The sequence below is a fragment of the Lagopus leucura genome, unplaced genomic scaffold (assembly GCF_019238085.1).
Source record: "Lagopus leucura isolate 7727_CA_CO unplaced genomic scaffold, USGS_WTPT01 Super-Scaffold_100002, whole genome shotgun sequence".
NCBI lineage: Eukaryota > Metazoa > Chordata > Aves > Galliformes > Phasianidae > Lagopus > Lagopus leucura.
The window spans coordinates 90,383,149-90,393,808 of NW_024962263.1; the positions used below are offsets into that span (position 1 = coordinate 90,383,149).

The following is a 10,660-nucleotide window of genomic DNA, read 5'->3' on the forward strand; positions in this document are numbered from 1 at the left end:
ATGAGGATGAGGATGAGGATGAGGATGAGGATGAGGATGAGGATGAGGATGAGGATGAGGATGAGAATGAGGATGGGCATGGGATGAGGATGGGGATTATTATAGTCTCTGGGTGGGACAGATGCCCAGCTACACCCTTTTTCCCTGACCCCCTACTCAGCACTCCTATAATCACACCAGAGCCCTATAAATCATAAAGAGCAAAAATGCCTCGAGCAAATTGGACAGTGCTATGCCACTGTGGGAATCTGCAGCTTCAAACAGGAATCTGGGCTGATACTGGGATTCGGGTAGGGCCCAACTTAGCAGTTTGTCCAGGGGATCCGGGACATGTAGGGTCTGGTTGCTTCTCTGACACTATGTTTTGCAGCATTACAGTGAAGGACCTGAAGGCCATGCTGCCCCAGGTGAACTACCGAGTGCCCAACATGAGGTTCCTGCGGGACAAGCTCGTGGTAAGTCCCTGACTTCGTGGGGAATGGGGCTTCAAGCCCCTACCCAATGTCTCTGCACCAGTCCCACTCTCACACCACCCATCCCACAGGAGGTGGAAGCCAGGAATGAGATGACCTTCTCCCACTTCATCCAGTTCTACAAAAACCTGATGTTTGATGCACAGAAGTCGGTAAGAGCCACGACCCATCCACTCCAGCTCATCACAGCATGTCTCCAGCCAGCTCAGCCCATCCCCCCTTTGCCTTGCAGGTCATTGAGCAGCTGGAGCTCTCTTTCCCTCTACGGTGAGTTCCACGAGCCTCACAGACTGCAGCAGAGGTCTAAGCAGGGGTGGAGTGGGGTTGCAATTTGAGATGGGAGCAGGGATACAAATGGAGATGGAAGTGGAAATGTGAGCAGGAATGTGAGTGGGGATGCAAATTGGGATGGAAGCAGAAATGAGAACAGGGATGCAAGTGGTCATGCAAACAGGAGTGTGAACAAATGAGAGCAGGGATGCAATAGGAATGCAAATTAGAATGGGAGCAGGGATGGGAGTGAGTGGAAATTTGAGCGGGGTTGTGAGTAGGGATGCAAATGGGGATATGAGCAGGAATGTGAGTTGGGTTATAAATGGGGATGAGAACAGAAATGAGAGCAGGGATGCAAGTGGTCATGCAAATAGAGATGAGAATAAATGAGAGCAGAGATGCAAGTAGGGATGCAAACTGGGATAAAAGCAGGGATGGTAGTGGGAATGTGAGTGGAAATGTGAGCAACAAAACAAGTGGGGTTACAAATGAGGTTGGAAACCAATGTGAGCAGGAATGCAAGTGGAGATGCAAATTAGGATGGGAGTCGAAATGAGAGCAGGAATGCAAGTGGGGATACGGGCAAGGATGTGAGTGAAGATGTGTGCCAGGGGTGCAACAGCAGGATATGATTGTGGATATGAGTGGCGATGCAAGCAGGAATGTGAGTGGGGTTGTGGGTGGGGATGTGGGCAGGAATGGGAACCAGGGATGCAGTGATGTAGTGCAGTGCCTTCTTCCTCATATCCTTGGACAACACCTCCTGCTGATATGGCCCAGGAATGTGGACCGCCCTGAGCTGTGCCAGGTGTCCCTCTACGACTTCCAGAAGTTCCTTCTGCATGACCAAAAGGTTGGTTGTCCTTTGAGACCCCTCTCAGTCCCAGACCTGGTGAATCCCCTGGGACACCCCTTCCCACTGCTGCACCTCATAAAAGGAGCTGTATTTGCACCCCAGGAGCCGTGGGCCAGTGATGTGGGCATGGTGCGGGACTACATGTGTTCCTACCTCAAGGATGGCTCCGTTGATGCAGCAGAACCCTCCTTCCAGCTGGATGAGGTGAGTGAACCCGTTCAGCATTGACCCCTCCCATTGATCTCCCCATTCCATTGAAATCTGACCTCTGTGCTTCCTCCCTCCCCCAGTTCCTCACGTACCTCTTCTCCAAGGAGAACATGGTGATGGACGCCAAGTATGAGCGTGTGGTGTCTGAGGAGATGAACCACCCTTTGTCCCAGTACTGGATCTCCTCCTCCCACAACACGTAAGGACAGGGTGGGCTCACCTCAGTGATCCTCGATAGAATCCCTCCTCAAGCATCCCCTCTTATGCCTCTGCAGGTACCTGACAGGAGACCAGTTCTCCAGTGAGTCCTCCCTGGAGGCGTATGCCCGCTGCCTGCGCATGGGCTGCCGCTGCATTGAGTGTGAGTCCACCCCATACTCCATGGCACACTGCAGTGATGCTGAGCTTCCCCAGCACTTCACATTGCCCTAGATGGACTATCCCCTGCACCCATTCCATGGCAAATGGAAGAGGGGGTTAGAACCATGGAATCCTTAGGGTTGGAAAAGATCTCCAAGGTCGTCAAGTCCAACCATCGATCCATTATACCGTGCCCACTCATAGAATCATAAAGGTTGGAAAAGACCTCTAAGATCTTCCAGTCTAACCCCAACCCATCCCCATCATGCCTGCTAAACCATGTCCCTCAGTGCCACATCTCCACACTTCTTGAACACCTCCAGGAATGGTGACTCCATCACCTCCCTGGGCAGACTGTTCCAACGTTTGACCACTCTTTTAGAAAATAAGTCTTTCCTAATATCCAACATCGTTCTGGTGCATAGTTGGCGAGCAACATGTGTTAACCAAGTTGTTTCCTAATTTAGTGGACTGCTGGGATGGCCCAGATGATCTTCCCATCATCTACCATGGTCACACACTCACCTCCAAGATCAAATTCCTGGACGTGCTGCATACCATCAAGGAGCACGCATTTGTCACATCTGAGTAAGCCCTGCCCCACCAAAGCACCTCAATTCTGGGCTGGGCAGGCATGTGCTGCTCAAACTCCCCTTTTCTTCATCTTCATCTCAAGCCACTTCCCCCACCTGCTTCCTCCAGGTTCCCCATCATCCTCTCCATTGAAGACCACTGCAGCATCGTCCAGCAGAGGAACATGGCTTCCCACTTCAAGAAGGTCTTTGGGGACATGCTGCTCACCAAGCCGGTTGACATCAATGCTGATGAGCTGCCCTCACCCACCCAACTGAAGAAGAAGATCCTTATCAAGGTGTGGGGCCAGGCTCTAACCCAAAGCTCTTTGCAGAAGGGGCAAGAACTGCATTGGGCAGGGAGAGAAGATGATTCCCGCAAATCTTGGGATTTAGAAGCAATTCTCTCTCCATGCACAAGCAGTAGGATGTCAAGGTTCTGTGCAAGGAGAGGTCTATTGGGAATGGGTGGTGGTGGTAATGGTGGGTCTGTGAATTAGGGCTGGGAGCTCAGCATGATGGGCTGCTGAGTTCCTATTTCTGGGCTGTCCTCAGCACAAGAAGCTGGTTGAAGGGAACCTATACGAGGAGGTCTCCACTGCCAGTTATTCAGAGAATGACATCAGCAACTCCATAAAGAATGGCATCCTCTACCTCGAAGACCCTATTGACCATGTAAGGATCTCCACGCAGTGATGGCTGGGGCCAGAGCAGGATGTGTCAGATGGGGCTGCCCTGGGAGGGGAGAGACCAGGAGTTTGGGGTGGGCACAATGCACCGTTACAATGCCATGGGGGATGCAGGGGAGAAACAGGAGTCTCAAAGCCCCATCCCACCATGCCCCCATCCTCCCTGCCCTGGTGATGCTATTCCTCCCTCTCAGACCTGGAGCCCGCATTATTTTGTACTGACAAGCAACAAGATCTACTACTCAGAGGAGACATCACGCTACCAGTTCAATGAAGATGAAGAGGAGGTGGAGCAGAAGGAGGTATGTGTGGGACAGGATGCAGCCATGGGGTGGGAGAATTTGGGGGTATTGGGAGTCAGCATGAGAAGAGGGAGAAGATTAACGACAACTGCTCATGGGAATGCTAACGCTGAGGTGTGTCTGGTGTCTGTGTGAGCTCATAGGAGTTTAACAACAACGAGCTGCACTTCACGGAGAAATGGTTCCATGGGAAGCTGGGAGGTGGCCGTGATGGGCGGCAGATCGCTGAGAAGCTGCTGCATGAATACTGCACTGAGACGGGAGGCAAGGATGGCACCTTCCTGGTGCGAGAAAGCGAGACCTTCGTGGGTGACTACACCCTGTCCTTCTGGTAGGACCCCCAGTTCAACCTCCATTGGGGTGGATGGCAGGATCGCATCTTTTCCAAGCTGGTCTGAGCAGCACACCAAGCATGTGGTGGCTGCCTCCAGTAGATCCCCAGTTTGGAGGCAGAAATAGTGTTCTGAGGGAAAACACCATTTTTCTGAGCATTGTGGTGCCTTAACCCAGACCATCCTTAAGCATGGCATGTCACGGTCATGGATCTGAACTGACTCACTCCCACCTTGTTCCTTCATGGCAGGCGATCAAACCGTGTGCAGCACTGCAGGATCCACTCGCGACAGGAGGCTGGTTCCACCAAGTTCTACCTGACAGACAACCTGGTCTTTGACAGCCTCTACAGTCTCATCTGCCACTACCGTGAGGTGCCACTCCGCTGCAATGAGTTTGAGATGCGCCTCACCGACCCCGTGCCCCAGCCCAATGCCCACGAGAGCAAAGAGTGAGGGTGAAACCCAGCCCATTGCTACCTTGCGTCCCCCACCCTCTTCCTTCACTTGTTCCACTCTTGTGTCCATCACCCTCTTCCATTTCTCATCTCACTTTTGGGTCCTCCATCTTCTTCCATCACTTGTCTCACCATTAGGTTCACCATCTTCTTTCATTGTTTGTCCCATCCTTGTGTCCACCATCCTCTTCCACCACTCATCCCACCCTTGCGCTGACCATCCTCATCCCTTCCCACATTGACTCCATTGCAGCTTATGTCAGATTTGGGGTTTGCCAGCCTATTGCCTCCTTGTTGTGCCTATCCAGGTGGTATCATGCCAGCCTGACACGCCTGCAGGCTGAGCATATGCTGATGCGAGTCCCTCGGGATGGAGCCTTCCTGGTGCGAAAACGGAGCGAACCCAATTCCTATGCCATTTCATTCCGGTGAGTGTGGCCACCCCAACACTTCCAGGCTGGCCAGGTGTGGCCCTGTGGCTCCATTCCAAGAGCTGGGGACATCATTGGCTGCTCTCTTGGCCTCAGGGCGGAGGGGAAGATCAAGCACTGCCGCATCCAGCAGGAGGGACGACTCTTCATGCTGGGTAGTTCAGCTGAGTTTGAGAGCCTGGTGGACCTCGTCAGCTACTATGAGAAGCATCCGCTGTACCGTAAGATGAAGCTGCGCTACCCCATCAATGAGGAGACCTTGGAGAAGATGGGCACTACTGTGAGTGCTTCCAGTGGTGGGAACAGTTGGAGACAGTGGGGATGAAGTAGTTCTGTGCCATGGGCAACCAATTCCATCCCAATCTTTGTTGTGGTTGGAAGATCTTCTCCAGGTCTCTGCACAGCAAAGGAGATTTGCCCAAATTCCAACTCAAACCACCACCACTGGCTATGGTTATAACATTTTCACTATCCACAAGTCCCCTCCAATTAGCTGTAAAAGGGATATTGGGTCCCTTTTCCAGATATCATACTCCTCTGGCCCACATGCGATAGCCCATTTTCCCTCGTGATTCTTCATAATCCATGTCCATGGCCAGATGACCTCTTTTGATGTCTGTCCTTGCAGGAGCTGGACTATGGAGCTCTGTATGAGGTGCGGACACCCCATTTCTATGTGGAGGCCAACAAGATGCCAATGGCCAGGGTAAGAGGCTGAGCTGGTTAGATCTCATCTCTGAGATCATCAAGCCCAAGCCCAACTCATCACCACTGTGCTCACTACTCCATTAAAACACGTTCCTAAGTGCCACATCTCAACATTTAATGAACACATCCAGTCACATAAAGCGGTTGGGAGCTTTCTTCCACAACAGGGAACTCAGAAGAGGAATATGCTGGTTGTGTGGGACCACAGGCACCTACAGCCTTTGTGTCCCCTCTATCGCGTCTCACTTACTGTGTAGACTTTTAGAGGACATACTTTGGGGGGTGAGGCATCCAGGACATCAGCTGGGCATCCCAGCTTGGTGGTAACACGTGTCCCTCTCCTTGGTGGTTCAGTGCACAGTGAAGGCTCTTTATGACTACAAAGCGCAGCGGGAGGACGAGCTGTCATTCTGCAAGCAAGCTATCATCCACAACGTTGACAAGCAGGATGGTGGCTGGTAAGAGTGGTCTGGTGCCCTGGGCAGTATTGCCATGGGCAGGGATCTTCCTGTGGTCTGTTTTAACGACCTCCTTTTCTGTCTTCCCCTTCCTTCTCCAATTGCTCCTTGACATTGCATGCAGCATTAACATCCCGTATACCCCTCCAATTGGTCCTCTTGCCTTGATCCTCTCACCCCTTGCAGGTGGCGAGGGGACTATGGGGGCAAGAAACAGCTGTGGTTCCCAGCCAACTATGTGGAGGAAATCGTCAGCACTCAGGCACAGGAGCAGGACGAGGCTGTGAGTGTGCTGTTTCTGTCATCTTCTTTTTCCCATTCACTGAGACCACCTGAAATGCTCCCAGTACCAATCCAACCCAAACCCTTATCTGGGGCTATGGGATGCTCCGTGGAATGGAGTTTGCCTAAAGCATTTTTTTTTTCTTGGGTTTTGCTTGGAATTGGCTGATTTGGAGGGCTGGATGGAGGGTTGGATGGAAGTTGGGCTGTCCTTCACCAATTCCTCCTTTTTCCTCTCTTGCAGTCATCGGAAAACAGCCCCCTGGGGAACTTCCTGAAGGGCTTCATCGACGTGCCATCATGCCACGTAGGTGAGTGTCACCAACATGTCCCTAACAGGGGCAGTTCATGCCCCAAGCAAGAGCTCAGCACCATGAGCTGAAGCTCTCCAAACTCACCATAAATATGGGGTGAACCACTAATTGATAGGTGATGGCAATTCTTGCATTGCAAAAATGTCCAGATGGGGAGAAGGAAGGGCGTCGTACTTGGCATGATATGCTGGGGGCATTCTGGGGCTGAATTCATAGACTCAAAGAATCATTAAGGTTGGAAAGACAGATAAGATCATCCAGTCCAACCATCAACCCATCCCTGTGACCATGTCACTCAGTGCAACAGAACCTGGGGGCACTTGGCTGATGTTGAAAGGATTTAGAGGGGTTCAGTGGTCTGTGAAGGTGAAACTGTTAATTGTGGTGAATCATGGTTGCTGCTTTCACTTCCAGTGTTTTTTGGGGAATTGACAACAGTTTAACAGGCATTTGGGTTCAACTTTCTCACACTGTGCTTGACTATCTGGGACTACTCTCGAAGGAGGAGGAACTTGGGGGGTGCTGGGGAGGGCAGGTGGGGACCCAGGAGCAGGACCGATGAGGTTTCGTTTGCTCCACAGAGCCATCCATTGGGAATGTCTTCAAGTAAAGCCCCCTCTGATGTCCTTATAGTTATCTCCAAAGACGGGAGGAGCTCCAAACCATTTGTCTTCACCATCCATTCCCAGCAGATGTCCCACGCAGCCCAGTCACTGGACGTGGCCGCTGACACACAGGAGGAGCTGAGCGAGTGGGTGGCCAAGATCAGGGAGGCCACGCAGAACGCCGATGCCAGGGTGAGGGGCACTGGGGTACAGCAGGTGGTGGTGGACATCCTCATCTCCAGGAGATGGAATGGAGTGGGTGGTGATTAATGTCCCATTTCATGATCAGCAGTGGACAGATCGTCCCCAGCAGTGGATGGTGATGAATGCTTCATCCCATGGTAGATGAACTGTGGTTGAGGGATCATCCCCATCAATGGATTTTGGTGGATGTCTCATCCCATGGTGGATGGACACTAATGGACAGTCGGTCCATTTCAGTGGATGTTGGTGGATCCCACAGCGATTGGACTGTAGTTTACAGAGCATCCCCATCGATGGAAGAGTCTCAGATTCCATTTTTCCTTGTGCAGATGCAAGAGGGGAAGATTATGGAGCGGAGGAAGAAGATCGCTCTGGAGCTCTCCGAGCTGGTTGTGTATTGCCGCCCCGTGCCGTTTGATGAAGACAGTAAGAGCTGGAAAAGGGTAGAGATGGGATGAGGAGGGGAAGAAAGGGGTCTGAGGGATTGCTCCCACGGAACCCCGCGTCTTCCACTGATGCTCACCTTTGTGCTTTCAGAGATCGGCACAGACAAAGCATGCTACCGGGATATGTCCTCCTTCCCGGAGACCAAAGCGGAGAAGTACGCCAACCGCAGCAAGGGCAAGAAGTTCCTGCAGTACAACCGGCGCCAGCTCAGCCGCATCTACCCCAAAGGGCAGCGCCTGGACTCCTCCAACTACGACCCACTGCCTATGTGGATCTGCGGCAGCCAGCTGGTGGCCCTCAACTTCCAGACGCCTGGTAAATCCCATGCCCAGGGTGGCTTTGTCACTGATCCCGTGGCTGGACGTGGTTTAGATGAGCTGTCCAACCATTGTCCCCATCTCGATGGGGATATTCTCATGCAACGTTGGGGTTGTTTCATGCACTTCTACCCAGGGTTGGGAGATTTAGTAGGGGGTTTGTGAGGGCAGAACCTTCTGCTCAGGGCAACTGGAGGGTCCCTGAACCCTGCTTTTCCCCTGGCCATAGACAAGCCGATGCAGCTGAACCAGGCACTCTTCATGCTCGGTGGTCGCAGTGGCTATGTCCTACAACCTGACATCATGAGGGATGAGACGTTTGACCCCTTCGACAAGAACAGCCTGAAGATTGTGGAGCCCATCACAGTGCAGCTGCAGGCAAGTGGGCAAGGTTGGCAAGTCCATTCCAAGCTGGCCAGTGTCGAGATGACGGTTCAGTTCTTCCAAACAAAGTTTGGGGTCAATTTCTACATGTTTAAGACCCATATTTGCTCCATGAAGTTCATTGCTCCATGATCTGCTGAGTCTGTTGCTTTCTTGCATAATTTTTCCAGATTGTGGAAGAACTCCAAAACGTTGAGGGGAAAATCCCACAATTGCATAAAGTTGACCCAAAGTTTGGGTCATTTTGGTGTTACAGCCGGGATGAGTCAGTATGTAGGCAACCAGCTCTTCAGTATGGCATGGACATAGCAAAAGTTTTTCAAATCATTCTGCAGAAACAGCTAAAATGAGTCCAAGGTCACAAATAAGGTCTGATGTGGCTAATTGTGGTCATGAAGATTTTGGCAGACTCAAACCAACCAAGCCATAGGTCTGTCCAAAGAAGTCCTTTGTTGGTCCAGCATGGCTGGACCTCACTCTCCTCTTTCTCCTCTACCTTCCACAGATTCTTGGTGCTCGGCACCTTCCCAAAAATGGAAGAAGCATTGTGTGCCCCTTTGTGGAGGTAGAGGTGTGTGGCTCCGAGTATGACAACAGCAAGAACAAGACTGATGTTGTAGGTAAGGGTCCTCCCACCTAGTTCCTATGCCAAGAGGACAGGTGGTGTCACTGAGACACCTTCTGGGGTTCTACTGGAAGTCTACTGGAAATAGAATTGTAGAATAAGGTTGAAAATACCACTAAGATCATCTAGTCCAACCCATGTCTGTGACTGCTCAAATGTGGGTGATGGGGACTGGTTTCAAGGAGGAGTAAAGGGGAAAGGCATCCCCCATTAACAGGGGAGCAGTGGTGCTGTGTTGGTGCTATCTATGTGTCTAACCCTGCTCTGACCTCACCCCACAGCTGACAATGGTTTCAACCCTGTGTGGCTCTTCAAGCAGTTTGTCTTCGATATCAATAACCCTGAGTTCGCCTTCCTCCGCTTTGTGGTGTACGAGGAGGACATGTTCAGTGACCCCAATTTCTTGGCCCAAGCCACCTTCCCCATTAAGGGTCTCAAAACAGGTATGCTTCCTCCATCCACACCCTCATCATTATCATAGAATCATAGACTCATAAAGGTTGGAAAAGATCTCCAAGATCACCAAGTCCAACCATCAACCCATCCTTACTGTGCCCACTCATAGAATCATGAGTTCACTACCACCAACATAGAACATCCACTAAAACGTGCCCCTAACTACCACATGTACATGTTTCTTTAACACCATCATCATCATCAGCCATTTGGGGACTCAACTATGACCATGGTGAGGGACTGGGACTCTGCTGTGGGGCTGAGCTCATGTCCCAGTGTTGTGTCCAGGCTACCGGTCGGTGCCACTGAAGAACAGCTACACAGAGGACCTGGAGCTGGCCGCACTCCTCATCCACATTGAGATCATCAATGCCAAGGTAAGCATCACGGACAAGTTGGAAACACCCATTCCTCATTTCCCCAGTGGATCAATCCCCATCCACTCCATGAGCCTCATCCCTTTGTGTTGGAGCAGGAGGAAGACGAGGAGAACCTCTACTCATCCATCCAGCAGCTGCGGGACCGTGCCAGCGAGCTCTCCAGCCAGGTCTCCAGCTATGAGCGCACCAACAACTGCGACTCACGCTACCAGCAGCGCCTCGATGAACTGCGAGCAGCCCAAGAGCGGCTGATGGAGCTCACTGAGGTCCGCAACCGCAAGTGAGTTCCCCCTGCTCACCCCATAACCCAGATTTGGGTGGTGCCCTTGGAGTTGTGGGTCCACTGGGGTGGTGGGTCCATTGGGATGGTGGGTCCATTGTGGAGGTGAGTCTACTGGGATGGCGGGTCCATTGTGGAGGTGAGTCTACTGGGGTGGTGGGTCTATTGGGGTGGTGGGTCCATTGGGGTGGTGGAGTCATTGGGGTGGTGGAGTCATTGGGGTGGTGGGTCCATTGGGGTGGTG

At 52.0% G+C, this 10,660-nt stretch overlaps 1 protein-coding gene across 2 annotated transcripts in view; it reads left to right on the forward strand.

The window, feature by feature from the left end:
* The window catches only part of LOC122178905 (1-phosphatidylinositol 4,5-bisphosphate phosphodiesterase gamma-1-like), a 16,804-nt gene that overhangs the window by 5,441 nt on the left and 703 nt on the right, over positions 1-10,660 (forward strand). For both annotated transcript variants that reach the window (XM_042869456.1, XM_042869457.1), the window contains 27 exons: positions 371-455; positions 545-625; positions 706-740; positions 1,527-1,599; positions 1,705-1,806; positions 1,893-2,011; positions 2,088-2,173; positions 2,640-2,760; positions 2,875-3,043; positions 3,300-3,419; positions 3,628-3,735; positions 3,879-4,066; positions 4,319-4,519; positions 4,834-4,953; positions 5,053-5,236; positions 5,585-5,662; positions 6,019-6,122; positions 6,309-6,405; positions 6,649-6,715; positions 7,352-7,515; positions 7,857-7,953; positions 8,065-8,289; positions 8,521-8,669; positions 9,181-9,295; positions 9,582-9,743; positions 10,045-10,133; positions 10,232-10,416. In XM_042869456.1, the coding sequence (XP_042725390.1) occupies positions 371-455; positions 545-625; positions 706-740; positions 1,527-1,599; positions 1,705-1,806; positions 1,893-2,011; positions 2,088-2,173; positions 2,640-2,760; positions 2,875-3,043; positions 3,300-3,419; positions 3,628-3,735; positions 3,879-4,066; positions 4,319-4,519; positions 4,834-4,953; positions 5,053-5,236; positions 5,585-5,662; positions 6,019-6,122; positions 6,309-6,405; positions 6,649-6,715; positions 7,352-7,515; positions 7,857-7,953; positions 8,065-8,289; positions 8,521-8,669; positions 9,181-9,295; positions 9,582-9,743; positions 10,045-10,133; positions 10,232-10,416 (3,324 nt within the window). The remainder of the gene's footprint in view (positions 1-370; positions 456-544; positions 626-705; positions 741-1,526; positions 1,600-1,704; positions 1,807-1,892; positions 2,012-2,087; positions 2,174-2,639; positions 2,761-2,874; positions 3,044-3,299; positions 3,420-3,627; positions 3,736-3,878; positions 4,067-4,318; positions 4,520-4,833; positions 4,954-5,052; positions 5,237-5,584; positions 5,663-6,018; positions 6,123-6,308; positions 6,406-6,648; positions 6,716-7,351; positions 7,516-7,856; positions 7,954-8,064; positions 8,290-8,520; positions 8,670-9,180; positions 9,296-9,581; positions 9,744-10,044; positions 10,134-10,231; positions 10,417-10,660) is intronic.